Raw genomic sequence first — 15068 nt, 5'->3', positions numbered from 1 at the left:
CCTCAACCAAGCTTCACAATCATCATCGCTGTGTACCAGTATTAAATTGTTCGTTTAAAACTTATACTGTGTGTGTGTGTGAGTCTGCACGTGCGCTCTAACCCCCCCCCCCATTTACATTAATTCTTATGGGGAAATTAGATTTGCTTAACATCGTTTAGCTTGAAGTCACATTTCTCAGGAACATAACTACAACATTAAGCGAGGAGTTACTGTAGATCAAAGTGCTACAAGGAACTATTAATGCACATTAAATGTTCATTTAGAGAAGCCCTTACTGTTACATCTTCAAGTGCCTTGCAAGTGCTAAGTATTGTTTTAAAACATGGGGAGGAACCCTCCAAAATTTGGAGAACAAAATGGAAGAATAGGTGATGCTAACGTTATAAAGGTTTCCAAAGTCTAAATTTCTGGCAGAAATTACTGGATGAGGAAAAAAAATCAGGATTTTCATGTACTTGCTCCCTTCCTCACTCACCCACCCAATTTGGAAAACCAAATTTCTACCTTTACGCTCTCACCAAAAGACTTGTCCTTTTTTTCCCTTGCCAATAATAGAGTAAAGGTTAGAACACCCTCCCCCCCCCTTTTAAAATCTACTCCAGCTTTGTTGCTTTTCTAAATATTGTTCAATAGAGTACTGAAAGGTATTAACAAGAACCAGTGATTAACTTTGTATTTCAAAAAGACCATTTTGAACAATTTAGTATTGTCATTCTCCAGAGAAGAGATCCACTAAGTAGCCTTTGCAAATGAGTATCCAGAGCTTGAATTTGCAGAAAAGCTGGCTTTTTCTTTTTTTTTAAACCTTTTTTATGTATTCTATCTAGGTGCCTGTAATCAAGATGATTGGATCAGTGCTGTCAGGCCTGTCATAGAGAAACGAATACAAAAGTAAATGTCAGGTGCTTTTTTTTTTTTTTTTTTTTTTTTGTGAAGAACATACATGTATACCTTTTTACTGCAAAAGAACCAATTCCTAACTTTCTTTGGTTAAAAGTAGTATTCTTTTTTCTTGTTAGCTTTCTAAAAATAAACTACGGCCATCAGTTTTTTCTAACTACTTAACCCTCCTCCCCAAATCACAACTCCAAAACAACCTGGGCTAGAAACACAACTTGTTTTGTGATCTCAGTTATGGAGGACAGTTACTAAAGTTTTATATTTTAAAAAGCGGTGAACTAATTGTCAAATTATATAAGCAGAAAGATTAACATTTAAGCTCAGGTGGGGAAAACTCTGGCGCAGGTGCTTTAAAAGGTACTACTGGACTAATTGCCATATTTAGTGTTCAGTGCAGTCATCTATGATGTGATTTTGTTTCACAATAAGAGTGGAACAATATCCACAACTTTAATGTGAAATATAAATATATATATTTACTTACAATTAAGGAAACCATAGAGGATTTTTGTTTGTTGATTTGGAGATGCTGTGCAAATGATTGTAATTTTGAAAACTATGTTCTCTTCTTTTAGATACAGTGAAGGGGAGATAAGATTTAATCTTATGGCCATTGTGTCTGACAGAAAAATGATATATGAGCAAAAGATAGCAGAACTACAGCAGCAACTTTCAGAGGTAGGATATGATATTTAAATAATGCAATTGTTCCATGCCACTGTCACTTTTTGCTTAGAAGGGTTATAAAAATAACTTTTAGTTAGTATTTATTTTGCAACTAACCATTCCATTCCTGCCCCATAAAGGGGAAGGAGGGGGGAGAAAAGAAAAACGCCGGCAGTATTTTTACTCCAGAAAGGGAGACATGCCAGAGACTATGAAGTCTGCTATGGACTTCATGTTGTTGATTTTTAAATGGAAGATGCGCAGATACTATTAATATACTAAGGTAGAATTAGGTGTAGCATATTGCTAGCAAATAGGTGTAGCATATTTCTACTACAGTTCTTAAAAAACTTTAAATCTTAATTTAGGTAATAGCAGTATAAACACTGTACAGACCAGACTTTTTATAAAATTCTAACTTTGTGGCATTCATTTTACTTTCTTTAAGGAAGAGCCAATGGATACAGACCAGAGTGGTAATATGTTAAGTTCTATTCAGTCAGAAGTTGCAAAATATCAGATGTTAATTGAAGAAGAGAACCAAAAACTAAAAAGATACAAGGTACATGTTTTTCTTTTTGATTTTCATAGTAAAACTGTCAGGAAGATCATAATGAAGAGCCAGCTTGATGTGAGGCCTGGAAAGGAGGCCAATCTCATGCTTCTGCACATCAGGGTTGGAGGAATTAAAAGGGTATTAGCAAGGCACTGCACTACATTATTCACATGCGTCAACATACTTCTCAGTTATTGGTTGGTTTGTTCACTCACACCTTTCTTTCTAGATACCTGGGAAACTGATATTTTTATCTACTCTTTTTATTTGGCTCATAGAAGATCAGGGTTGAAAGGGACCTCAGGAGGTCATCTAGTCCAACCCCCTGCTCAAAGCAGATCAGTCCCAATTAAATCATCCCAGCCAGGGCTTTGTCAAGCCTGACCTTAAAAACTTCTACGGAAGGAGATTGTACCACCTCCCTAGGTAACGCATTCCAGTGTTTCACCACCCTCCTAGTGAAAAAGTTTTTCCTAATATCCAACCTAAACCTCCCCCACTGCAACTTGAGACCATTACTCCTTGTCCTGTCGTCTTCTACCACTGAGAATAGTCTAGAACCATCCTCTTTGGAACCACCTCTCAGGTAGTTGAAAGTATCTATCAAATCCCCCCTCATTCTTATCTTCTGCAGACTAAACAGTCCCAGTTCCCTCAGCCTCTCCTCATAAGTCATGTGTTCCAGACCCCTAATAATTTTTGTTGCCCTCCGCTGGACTCTCTCCAATTTTTCCACATCCTTCTTGTAGTGTGGGGCCCAAAACTGGACACACTACTCCAGATGAGGCCTCTGTCGAATAGAGGGGAACGATCACGTTTCTCAGTCTGCTGGCTATGCCCCTACTTATACATCCCAAAATGCCATTGGCCTTCTTGGCAACAAGGGCACACTGCTGACTCATATCCAGCTTCTTGTCCACTGTCACCTCAGGTCCTTTTCCGCAGAACTGCTGCCTAGCCATTCGGTCCCTAGTCTGTAGCGGTGCATTGGATTCTTCCGTCCTAAGTGCAGGACCCTGCATTTATCCTTGTTGAACCTAATCAGATTTCTTTTGGCCCAATTTTCCAATTTGTCTAGGTCCCTCTATATCCTATCCCTACCTGCCACAATATCTACCACTCCTCCTAGTTTAGTATCATCTGCAAATTTGCTGAGAGTGCAATCCACACCATCCTCCAGATCATTTATGAAGATATTGAACAAAACCGGCCCCAGGACTGACCCATGGGGCACTCCACTTGATACCGGCTGCCATCTAGACATGGAGCCATAGATCACTACCCGTTGAGCCCGACAATCTAGCCAACTTTCTACCCACCTTATAGTGCATTCATCCAGCCCATACTTCTTTCACTTGCTGACAAGAATACTGTGGGAGACCGTGTCAAAAGCTTTGCTAAGGTCAAGAAACAATACATCTACTGCTTTCCCTTCATCCACAGAACCAGTAATCTCATCATAGAAGGCGATTAGATTAGTCAGGCATGACCTTCCCTTGGTGAATCCATGCTGACTGTTCCTGATCACTTTCCTCTCATGTAAGTGCTTCAGGATTGATTCCTTGAGGACCTGCTCCTTGATTTTTCCGGGGACTGAGGTGAGGCTGACTGGCCTGTAGTTCCCAGGATCCTCCTTCTTCCCTTTTTTAAAGATGGGCACTACGTTAGCCTTTTTCCAGTTGTCCGGGACTTCCCCCGATCGCCATGAGTTTTCAAAGATAATGGCCAATGGCTCTCTCGGATGCAAAGCATCCGGCCCCATGGACTTGTGCACATCCAGCTTTTCTAAATAGTCCCTAACCACTTCTTTCTCCACAGAGGGCTGGCCACCTACTCCTCATGCTGTGTTGCCTAGCGCAGCAGTCTGGGAGCTGACCTTGTTTGTGAAGACAGAGGCAAAAAAAGCATTGAGTACATTAGCTTTTTCCACATCCTCTGTCACTAGGTTGCCTCCCTTATTCAGTGAGGTTGCCTCCCTCATTCATAATAACAATCACATTTTCTTATGCATATTCTCTAAAGCCTCCCCTATTCTGCCATCTCCTCCTGTTCAAGTATGTGTATATATAAAAGTTCATCAAAAAGCTCTTGTAAATAGTGAAGTATAGAACTCTTGGAAAGAGACAGTTGCATGTGTCTCAAGAACTTATAACTATGGTCACCAATAATTCTGCTCTGTTGTGGCATTCTTTTACTTCTCAGAATTTGTTCTTTTTGCTATAGTGATTTTTTTAATTTAATTTTATTTTATTTTTGGTCATCCCTCTGAACTCCTTTTATAAGATTGATATTTCTAATGAACTTTTCCATCTTTCTTTGTTATAAGTGTATGCTTTAAATTAATGAACATTTGATACCCAGCTGATCAGATGTGTGTACTGGACTGGCAATGAACGACAGAAAAATGAAAGTACTTAGCTGTTTGCTGTTCTGTAACAGAACATCTCTGTGATCCCTGAATATGGCATTGAAACAGCTTTCGGTTTTTTGGTCTTTACATTCGGTACAGATGTGAGATTGTACACTGTTTAGAAAGTAGCAGAGCATATTTTTATTCTTCGCTTTTTGAAGTCCAGCTCCTAGTTTTTGATAAATGGAATGAAGTGCAGAAGAAATTGGCATGTTTAACTGAGGTTCTGACTCATTATCTTAAATAAGGAATTTAACTGTATTCATAGAAATGAAAAATGGGGAAGATTTTGAGATACGTCTGCAGTGCAGTTAGACACCCACAGCAGATTTAAGATAAGACTGTTTTAGTTGGTGACGCAGATGTTTGCGATTGGGCTGCAGTCCGGTCTCTAGTATTTTGTAAGGTGAGAGGGCCCCAGAGCCTAGGCCCAGGCCTGAAAATCTGCACCAGCAACTAAAACAGTCCCTTGAACCTGAGTCAGCTGGCACAGGCCAGCCATGTGCTTTTTGAAAAAGTTGCAGTGTAGATCTACCTTTTTTGATCAACATTTGGAGCTGGTCACCAATGATTTCAGGGGATATAAAAGAAACAACCAATAGGCAACTTCAAAATTATTTGCTTTAGTTTTTCCGAAGTGATGGCCAGCTAGGTCCATTGTTTTTTATACCTACAGAATATATTCTGTGGTATGTTTAGAGAAAAAAGAGAATGAGTTAGTTAGGTAACCATATAGGATTTTTCCCATCTTTAATATCTATGAATATCTCTCTGCTCCTTGCAGGGTAGGATAGAAAATAAATTATTTTAAATATGCAGGTCACCCTCAAGGGAGATACTCCTAAAGCTTTTTACTAAAGTGTAAAATTTACAGTATACGGGATACACTAATTTCTTTTGGAGAAACTTATTTTACTAGTTCCCTGAAGATAGAATTTTTTTTATTGAAACCTTTGCCACCTTTAAGAACTTAAATTCTGTTTCTGTTCTGCAGATATAGGCCTTTGCTATATTACGTGGTACTATGAGATGTATTAGGAGGATTTATGTTTGTAAAGCATCTTTCCTCTGTGATGTCAAAAATTGATAAATACTACTAATTACTTTTTGTATTGCAATTTTGTCTAAGTGAACCAGTCCTGGAGCAGAGCCCCATTGCGCTAGGGAGTGTACAAATACATAACAAAAAGACATTTCCTGCTCTAAAGAGCTTATAGTTGAAGTATAAAATGAGAGATGGGGAGCACAGTTAAACAGTATTTGTCAGCATGATAAGGAGGAGCTACAATATGCTAGCTGTCTAATCATTTTCAGGTTGAGTGTGGTTTTTTTGGTAGGTGCCATGGCAGATGAGTGTTAAGGAGGGTTTATATTTATGTCATACAAACTTCGTGTAATGCATTGACTCTTCCGAAGTGCTCTGCACCTCACTATCTGAACTCGGTAACTGGCTCAAAAAGAGAATGTAACCTTAAGGGAACTCTTATAATGGGGGGGAGGGATCCCTTTTGTCTGACACATAGCAGTTCCATTAATGTCTGCAATTAATTTTCAGATTGAAAATATTAGAAGAAAACATAACTACCTGCCTTTCATCATGGAATTGTTAAAAACTTTAGCAGAACACCAACAGTTAATACCACTGGTAGAGAAGGTGAGCATTTCTTGTAGGACTTTTTTTAAAGAAGCAAGATATATTAATTCATGTATTTTGTATGTTTTCTACCTGAACAGAAATGTAGCTGCACTTCTAAAACTGGAATTCTTAAGTGGAAGAGGTTTATTTAGTTAAACTTGCTGTGTGCAGCTAAATGGCAAGTGTACATGGGTATTCCCCCCCACCTCCAGCCCTGTGTTTTTAAGATGCAGTGTGCTTACCAAGATGGGGGTGCACACTCTGCTGAGCAAAAGCTCCAGAGAGTATCTTCCCTGATAACCCAAAGTCCCCTAATGCTGTAAAAGCAGGGGACCTTTCAATAACGACTATATTAGTGAAGTAGAGGGCAAAAAGAATCACAGACTGCTGGCTGAAGTTGCATGAGGAAATCTTACTAAGGGCTAGTCTACACTAGAAATGCGTGCAGCTGCGCCACTGTAGTGCATCTGGTGAAGACACAGCCGATGGAAGAAAGCTCTCCCACTGACTTATTAAATCCATCTCCCCGAGGGCAGTAGCTGTATCAGCGGCAATGACCTAGTGCTGTCCACACTGGCACTTAGGTTGGTGTAACTTGCGTTGCTTAGTGGGTGGCTTATTCACACCTCTGAGAGACATACGATATACTCTGGTGTAGAGAAACCCTAAAACTCATCTCCCCAAGGGGAGCAGGGAAATCTAAAACTTATCCACACACAAGGCCTGTGCATCTTTTGTCTTATCAGATTATAGGACCCAGTCTATCCAGTAAACTCCCTACTTAATGTCTGCTCGCTTAACGTTGTTTCGATGTTACATCTCTGCTCCATTACAGAACATGCTCATTTAAAGTTGTGCAGTGCTCCACTATAATGTCGTTTGGCCGCCTGCTTTGTCCATGATTGGCAGCCGCCTACCCCCAGCGCCTCCCGCTCGCTGGCAGACCCCGCACATCAGCGCCTTCCCCCTGCTCTCCCCGCCTCCTGCCCATGGCAATCAGCTGGTTTGCGGTGTTCAGGAGGGAGGGGAGAGAAGCGAGGACATGGCACGCCTCCTGAACACCGCAAACCAGCTGATTTCCGGAGGCAGGGGAGGGAGTGGGGAAGCTGCGTGCCACGTCCTTGCTGCTCCCCCCAGCCTCCTGAATGCCGCAAGACTGCCGCAGGCAGGAGGTGGAGGGAGCAGGAGGAAGGTGCTGATCTGTGGGGTCTGCCGGCGGGTGAGAGGCGCTGGGGGGAGGTTGTAGGGGAGCTGATAAGGGAGCTGCCAGCCTGTTTAATACCTATATTAAATTGCTTGTTTAACATGTATATAATGCCTTTTGTCTGGCAAAAAAAAATTTCCCTGGAACCTAACCCCCCCACTATTTACTATTAATTCTTATGGGGAAATTGAATTCGCTTAACATTGTTTCACTTAAAGTCACATTTTTCAGGAACAGAAGAGTTACCGTACAGTGTAAAACTGATTTTATCTATCTGTGAACACTAGATGGCAACCCATGTGTGGCTGTATTGGTGCATAGGGCCATCATGTTGTACATGTCTGCTTATTTTGTTTCCTGACTTTATTGATTTTGCTAACTTTTGCTGTTTCCTTTCTATGCTTCTTCCACTGATAGTTTTGATTTACTGTTAAACATGCTTTGATTTAAGCTTTAAATAAAGTCTGTAATGTTTGTTGTCTCCCTGTAAGATCATTAAACTGATAGGTTATTCAAACAGCTGACTTAATTGCGGTTTTTATCATGTTACTGGCTTGCATATCTGTCTCATGTGCAGTAAATATAACATGTATCCCTGATGTTAGATCCTTACATTAAATAAATAGCGATTTATTTAGCTTAACAAGCATCTCCATTTAACTGAACATTTTGGGGCTGGGGAGGGACACGGGGGGGACGGAGTTTAGAAGCCCAGTTGCTTGGGCAGATCACTGTTCTACCAGTTGACGTTAGGACAGTTCTTTTGAGGTGAAGGCATTTTGGTCTCTGCCACTTCCTAGTGTTTTGTCTAATGTTTTTACCATGTGAAATGTAGACAGAAAAACTTTTAAGGCTCTTTAAGTAGTTGCCCTCACTTCTCTCTCTGTACAGGTGCAAAAGTGAAGGAACTTCCTTACAGTTAATAGTTTAAATGTGACCCAGAGAAATTAAGCCAGCTTTGAATTTTCTTGGTTTGAATTAAACTATATATTTAACAGACTTGTGTTACCAACAGTATTGTATGGTTTTTGTATTAAATTACATATTATGAGTTTTTGTCTCACTACTGAACTTCCAGGGAGACTTGGTGACTTAGAGGATTCGTAACAGGACACACAGAATTTTACTTCAGGTCCTTTAGTTAGAGCCAAACCAGTTCAGTAGCAAGCAGCAGTCAGAACTAGGTGCATGCACACCTTTATACAAAGAACCACAGTTACTATATGGACAGGTGTGAATAGTCTTTCTCAATATCATTTTAGTCTTTAAAATCTGTATATAAAGGGAAGAGGTCAAGTAATGTGACATCAAGTTAAATGTTACCGGATGCTTGTAAGATTTAATGTGAAAACTACTTCAAACTTGAATGATTGAGATAAGTGAGAATTTCTTGATTGTATCTTTTTGGCATATTAGTGTGATCTGTGTCTAAAGAAAGTTTTAGCTTGATTTAGAGCTCCATATATACACATCAAGAGGAAAGTCACCCCTCAGAATTCTGTTGCTGATCTTAGTTTAGTGTGCAGCTACCACAGCAAATGATATGATGAATAACAAGATAAAATAGAAATCCCTCTTCATTTTCGAATGACAGATTTTTTTGCATCCTAAGGGAAATGATTGCCTGTCTGATCTTCTCACATAACTATTCAACACAATATTTTCTATTGCTAAAAACAAAATTTGCATATCAGTATTTTTATAACATGGTGTTATGAAAATGATGTACCAGGCTGCAAGTTTGTTGCAAAACGGTTATGTCCATTTGTGTGGAACCTAGACATTTAACACGTGGAAAACTGAGCAAGAAATTTTATTTGCAGATAACCTCACCCTTAGTTTCTGTGTTTTTCTTCCTCCTGTGCTTCTTGATGATGAAGCAAAATATCAGTAAAAATATGTTTGTTGCTTCAGAGCTCATCAACGGTCGAGTGAAGAATAAACAGCATGAGCAGATGATCTCCAGAGTAATAAAAATCTTATTGTTGGATATCTCTCCTTAGAAACTTAAGACTAAACTGTTCTTAAGTAGTGTTGATTTTTCAGATTTTTCCACAAGGGCTCAAGAGGTCTTTAACCTGTTTTGCATTATATAAGTGTATACCCAGAGATGATCCTAAGGTTTAGTAGCTGCATGTACGGCATTCGACAAGCATCCAAATTATGTTTAAAAGTGGCTTTTGTTAGACCACAATTGATATTTTACTGTCCGTTCCAGGAGGTAACGGACGGTCATGTATATTTTGAGTTGCAGACAAAAGTAGGCAGTATTCTCAACGAGGTATAACATGCTCTCTATTTTTACCTTTTAGGCAAAAGAAAAACAGAATGCCAAGAAAGCTCAGGAGGCCAAGTGAAGACAATTTTGGATGAAAAATGTATACAATAATGTGCTTCTGACCTTGTTTTCATGAAACAAGCCTACAAGACTTTTCCATAAACTTTAAATTTGTCCAGCGCACGTTTGGCAATTGTAACAGTTTTGTCTTGTATCGTATGTACGGGTCTATAAATCTCCTCCCCTTGCATCATGTGCATGTAGTACCTACTAAGTAATGTTTAGAGTCTCTTGATCAAATTTCCATTATTTAACGGTTGTGTCTGATCAATTCCTCATAGCTTATTGGGAAGTAGAACCGCCATTGTTAGAGATCTGAAAATGTGCAAATAATGTACCCATATATTTTTAATCTCTTCCTAATGAAAATATTTACACTTTATCCCATGTTAATGGACTTGGATTTCGAATGATGCAGAGAATGTCAGAATTTTAAAATAACAGTTGGGCTTTCTCTGTTCATCACCATTAACAGTTGTTATAGTCTCTGACTCTTCACCAACTTCCCCCATGTCTTTGTTTTTATGAACTTTGACTAATTTTTTACAGAGTTGAAAAGTATGAATTTAGCTGTAAACCACTTGCAAAGACCAATGTGTACTCTCAAAAGATCTACATTGCTTTAGTAGAAAAGATAATAAATATTCCCATTTTTATTTTGGCAAACTTTTTTCAGGTGGTATTTTGTAGCCCTATCATTTGGTAATGTGACTGTTTTGGGTAGGATAGTACTTGAAATCTTGGCTTCTTGACCATATACATCAAACTTGCAACAAGGAAGTTCACAATTTGATTTCAGGAGATAATATTTCTGGAGATGTGTTTTATTCCACAGTTTTAGTTGTAAACCTTTAAACGTACACTTCGGTAGGTTTGTGGGGGTGTTTCTTGACCAGTAGGAGAGAGAGATTTGGGAGGTGACTTAACCATATAAGAGAACTAAATGCATGGGAAAACTTAAAATACCAGAGTTTTAAAAACAAAATTTCGGCAATGACCTCAGTCCAGACCATGGGAAAACTAGCATTGCAATTACTCTTATTGATTTCACTAGCTCTGCTAGCGAAATGATAACACTGTTTTAAATCTCAAAGCGAGAGAGGAAGGTGTTTGTATTCTAACATATGGCGATGCATTGTTAAAGTGGTTTGATATTGCACAACATATTTACAGATCTTCTACTCTATTTGACTACCTATACAGGATGGTTCCTGATAGTATAATCTGAACTGATTCTGCTCAGTCTGGTTTTGAATAAGTCAGACATGATTCTGCCACTAACTTAGGGAGAATTTCTCCCCCCACCCCCATTTCTTTTCCCCTTCAATCTAAAGTGTGTGTGTGTTTCATGAAATTGTCTTTTCTTTATTAATAGATTGTGCTTATTTTGAAACCTTCCTCATTTTTTGGAGGAAAACTGTGTTCAAAGCACATTGATCCTTCTTTGAGAGATGTCCCTGTGGGTGCTCCTCTTCAGGTCAAGGTGCGTCCCAGCACCTTCAATCAGAGATTTCTAGGGCAGTACCCCTCTTGAGCTGTCAGTGTTTGAACAGTGCATGCGCAGCCTGGGCTCCTCAGTTCCTTCTCTACCGTCCCCGGCTAGAGACTGAGTTTAGCAGTGCTCTTTGACATTAGCTAATTAGTTTGTTTCTCAGTTTAGTTAGATAGTTTCAGTCATTAGAGTTACTACTTAGATAAGTTACATTCACTGTTACATTTATTTCTTTACAAGGGGGAAAAAAAAACACCTCCACGGTTTCGGACATGCCTGGCTCCCTGGAATTCAAGAGATGCACCTCCTGTAAGGATGCCATCCCCATCTCGGACAGGCATTCATAGTGCATACGCTGTTTGGGGGAGTCTCGTACCCCCAAAATGCGTCCATGGCAACAAATTGAAAGCACGGACCCGCAAGGACAGAGAGCTCAGACTTAAAATGCTGCTCCTGGAAAACTCCCTCAGACCTGCGTCTGACCCTGGTCAGCAAACCCCTGTGACACCCTCCAGAGGCAAAACAAAAGCAAAAAAAGCGGCCAGCTTCCTCTCCCCTCAGGAGCCATTCCTGGGGAAAAAGTTAAAACCGGCTTTCCTGTCTCCGCTAACTCTGGCTCCGTGGCTCAGCACCTTCCAAGTGGCAGGCACCTCAGACCAACCATGAGTTGGCTGCCCCACTACACGGTGCTGAGGCTCAGGGCTTTCAGTTGCCTGCCTCTTTCAGCTCTCCTTTGGCCACCTCTGTCAGTACAGTGCCGAGAGCTGCAACAGTGCTGACAGTACAAGCGGCAGCTGCAGCACCGTCCTTTGATCTTATGGAGCTGCTTTTGCAACCGCCGCTCTCAGCACCAAGCCTCCTGAGGTCTCCAGCCTCCCTTGCAGTGCCTACTTCAGGGGCTCCTACTCCACAGAGCCAGCTTGCGACCCTGGGACACCCTTCAGTGCGCCAGCAAATGCCCCAGCAGACTCTGTCTCCACCAGCTACACCGGCGTCGACTCCTGGTCAGTCAGCTCTACCTCGGTTTTTACAGCCAGAGCAATTAAGGGTGTCCCATGCTTCTGACTCTCCTCTTCTTGGCACCGGTCTATCACTGAGACCTTTAGCACCCTACCTTCAGTACTCCCCTACCACTTCAAGCCCCTCCAATGAAGCGTGGGAGGAAGAGGAATATGATGACCAGATGTTTTCCTCTCAATACTCTCCCCAGATTCAGTTACCTACAACTGGGAGACGCATTACAGCACGATATCCCCTATCCTCAAGGCTATCCACGCTTTTTGGTATGGCAATCCCTGGATGGGACCACCTATACCCCACCGGGGCAATGGCCACACTGGGGTCCATGGACCTACATCACACCACACTTAGGTCTTCTGCAGACTGCCCAGAGGAAAGCTGTCAGACCCTCCCCACTGCCTGCTTACACTGAAACGCAGATAAGAGCTGAAATGGTCGCCACCCCTACAGAGGACACTGCCCCACACACCTCTTCTATAGTGATAACACCACAAGATGCCATTTTCCCCCACCACCTCCCGCTACTGATGAGCTTGCTCACTTTCAAGAGTTGTTTCAGAGAGTAGCAGAAGAGCTCAAGATTACCCTGGAGGAGGTACCTGAAACACACCACAAGCTTACTGACCTCCTGCAAGCTGCGACCTCCTCCAAAATAGCCCCACCAATTAATAGGGCCATTATGGAACCTGCTTAAAAACTATTTGGCAGACCCCAGCTACAATAACACCCACTAGCAAGATACTGGACTGCAAATATTTTGTCCCACCTAAGGGTGCTGAGTTTCTATTTACGAACCCCTCACCTAATTTGCTAATGATCGACGCGGCCAATCAGAAAAACAAATACCAACACTTCCGCTCCTCTCCTTCAGACAAAGATAACAAGAGACTGGACTCCTTTGACCGCAAAGTGTATTCTTCTTCCACTTTGCAATTTAGAGTAGTGAACTATGCGGCGCTCTTAGCAAAATATGACCACAAAAATTATGCTAATGTAATGCAATTTATTGATGATGTGTCGGAGGATAAACGACAACAATTTAAAGCAGTGGTGTCCGAGGGCCAATTGATCTCCCACACAGCTCTTCAAGCCGCCCTCGATGCTGCAGACGCAGCAGCCAGATCCACAGCCGCCGTCATGCGGCGGGCCTCATGACTTGCTTCTTCCTCCTTTCCAAAGGAGATACAGAATACGGTCGAAGATCTCCCTTTTGATGGAGACAAGCTCTTCACCTCTACAACCAATGAGGTCCTTCACTCCATGAAGGACTCCCATGCCACACTCTGATCCTTAGGCATCTGAACACCTGCCTCAAAGAAGAGACAATGTAGATATCAGCCATACCAACTGCTGCGTTACCATACCTTTGTGCAGCATCCACCTTTCAGACACTATGATACGCAACAACACCACCACCACCACCACAGGCCCAGGAACCAGCAATGTCGCCCTCTGCAAACAACAACGGCGACCCACCCTCCTAACCCAAATAAACAAATTTGAAGTCTTGGTTGAGGGTATAGAAAACCTTGCTCCCTCTCCAGTGCTAACTCCAACCAGCCGTTTTTTTTGGACACTGTTTGCTGGCCAACTGGAAAACCATCACCACGGACAGATGGGTCCTGGAAATTATCAGATTGGATTATGCCATCCCCTTCCTCTCCTTACCTCCCACCCACCCTCTAGCCCCATCCCTCTTCAGGGACCCCTCTCACGAACAATTGCTTTGTCAGGAGGTACAACATCTCATACATCTCAGAGCAATAGAGGATGTACCCCCTCAACACAGAGGGAAAGGGTTTTACTCCCACTACTTCATGACAGAAAAGAAAAACGGCGGTTGGCGCCCTATCCCCAGTCTTCTTCATTTGAACAAGTTCATCAAGGAACAGAAATTCTGGATGGTTACTCTCCCAATGATTCGGACGCTGGAGCAAGGAGATTGTTTTTCAACTCTTGACCTCCAAGATGCATGTTTCCATGTCTCTATCCACCCTGCCCATCGACGTTTCCTCAGGTTTGCTGTGGGAGCTCAACACTACCAATACAGAGTCCTCACATTTATCCCCTCTGTTGCACCATGTATCTTCTCAATCTGCGAGCAGTTGTAATAGCGCATCTCAGGAAAAAAGGAATCCTCATATTTCCTTTCCTGAACGATTGTCTCCTCAAGTCTCCTACTCAGTTAGAAGCAAACCACGCAATTCCTGCAACCCTTCACTGCTTCCGCACCTTGGGCCTGCAAATAAACAAAAACAAATCTACCTTACAACCTACCCGACAAATCGACTTCATCGGCACACACCTTGATTCCACGACAGATTCCACACAATGGACATCCTTATTACCCAGATACGTGCCAGCACAGACTACAGTCCGAGTCTCCCTACAGCTCTTAAGACATATGGCTGCTTGCACATTTGTGGTCACACACGCTCACCTGTACATGCAATGCCTTCAGGGTTGGCTAGCCACAGTATACAAACCAAACAAGCACAGGGTAAACAGGTTACTAACTATGCTCCTGAAAGTCAAGGACTCACTTCTCTGGTACACCTCTCCCATCAATCTCTGCACCGGGATTCCCTTCCGACAAGATCCCCCTTCAATTACCATCACCATAGATGCATCCCTCACAGGATGGGAAGCACACATTGGCCACCTTACCACTCAGGGTCTCTAGGCCACTTCAGAAACCAAGCTTCACATAAATTTGCTAGAGCTCCAGGCCATACGCAATGCCTGCCTCCATTTCCTTCCCATCATCCAAAACGGCTGAATTCGAATAATGACCGACAACATCGCGTACTTGTTTTACGTCAACAGACTGGGAGAGGGGAGCC

At 41.9% G+C, this 15068-nt stretch overlaps 1 protein-coding gene across 2 annotated transcripts in view; it reads left to right on the top strand.

The window, feature by feature from the left end:
- Window positions 1-10370, top strand: part of UCHL5 (ubiquitin C-terminal hydrolase L5) — a 31188-nt gene extending 20818 nt beyond the window's left edge. For both annotated transcript variants that reach the window (XM_084635745.1, XM_084635746.1), the window contains 5 exons: window positions 831-894; window positions 1479-1581; window positions 2018-2131; window positions 6091-6189; window positions 9688-10370. In XM_084635745.1, coding sequence (XP_084491871.1) covers window positions 831-894; window positions 1479-1581; window positions 2018-2131; window positions 6091-6189; window positions 9688-9732 — 425 coding nt within the window. In that variant the 3' untranslated portion in view covers window positions 9733-10370. The remainder of the gene's footprint in view (window positions 1-830; window positions 895-1478; window positions 1582-2017; window positions 2132-6090; window positions 6190-9687) is intronic.
- The last annotated feature ends 4698 nt before the right edge of the window (window positions 10371-15068 follow it).

This window comes from Lepidochelys olivacea (assembly GCF_965140295.1).
Source record: "Lepidochelys olivacea isolate rLepOli2 genome assembly, chromosome: 8".
NCBI classification, from domain to species: Eukaryota; Metazoa; Chordata; order Testudines; family Cheloniidae; genus Lepidochelys; species Lepidochelys olivacea.
The sequence above is the reverse complement of the archived record's forward strand: the minus strand, read 5'-3'. Positions and strand labels throughout refer to the sequence as shown.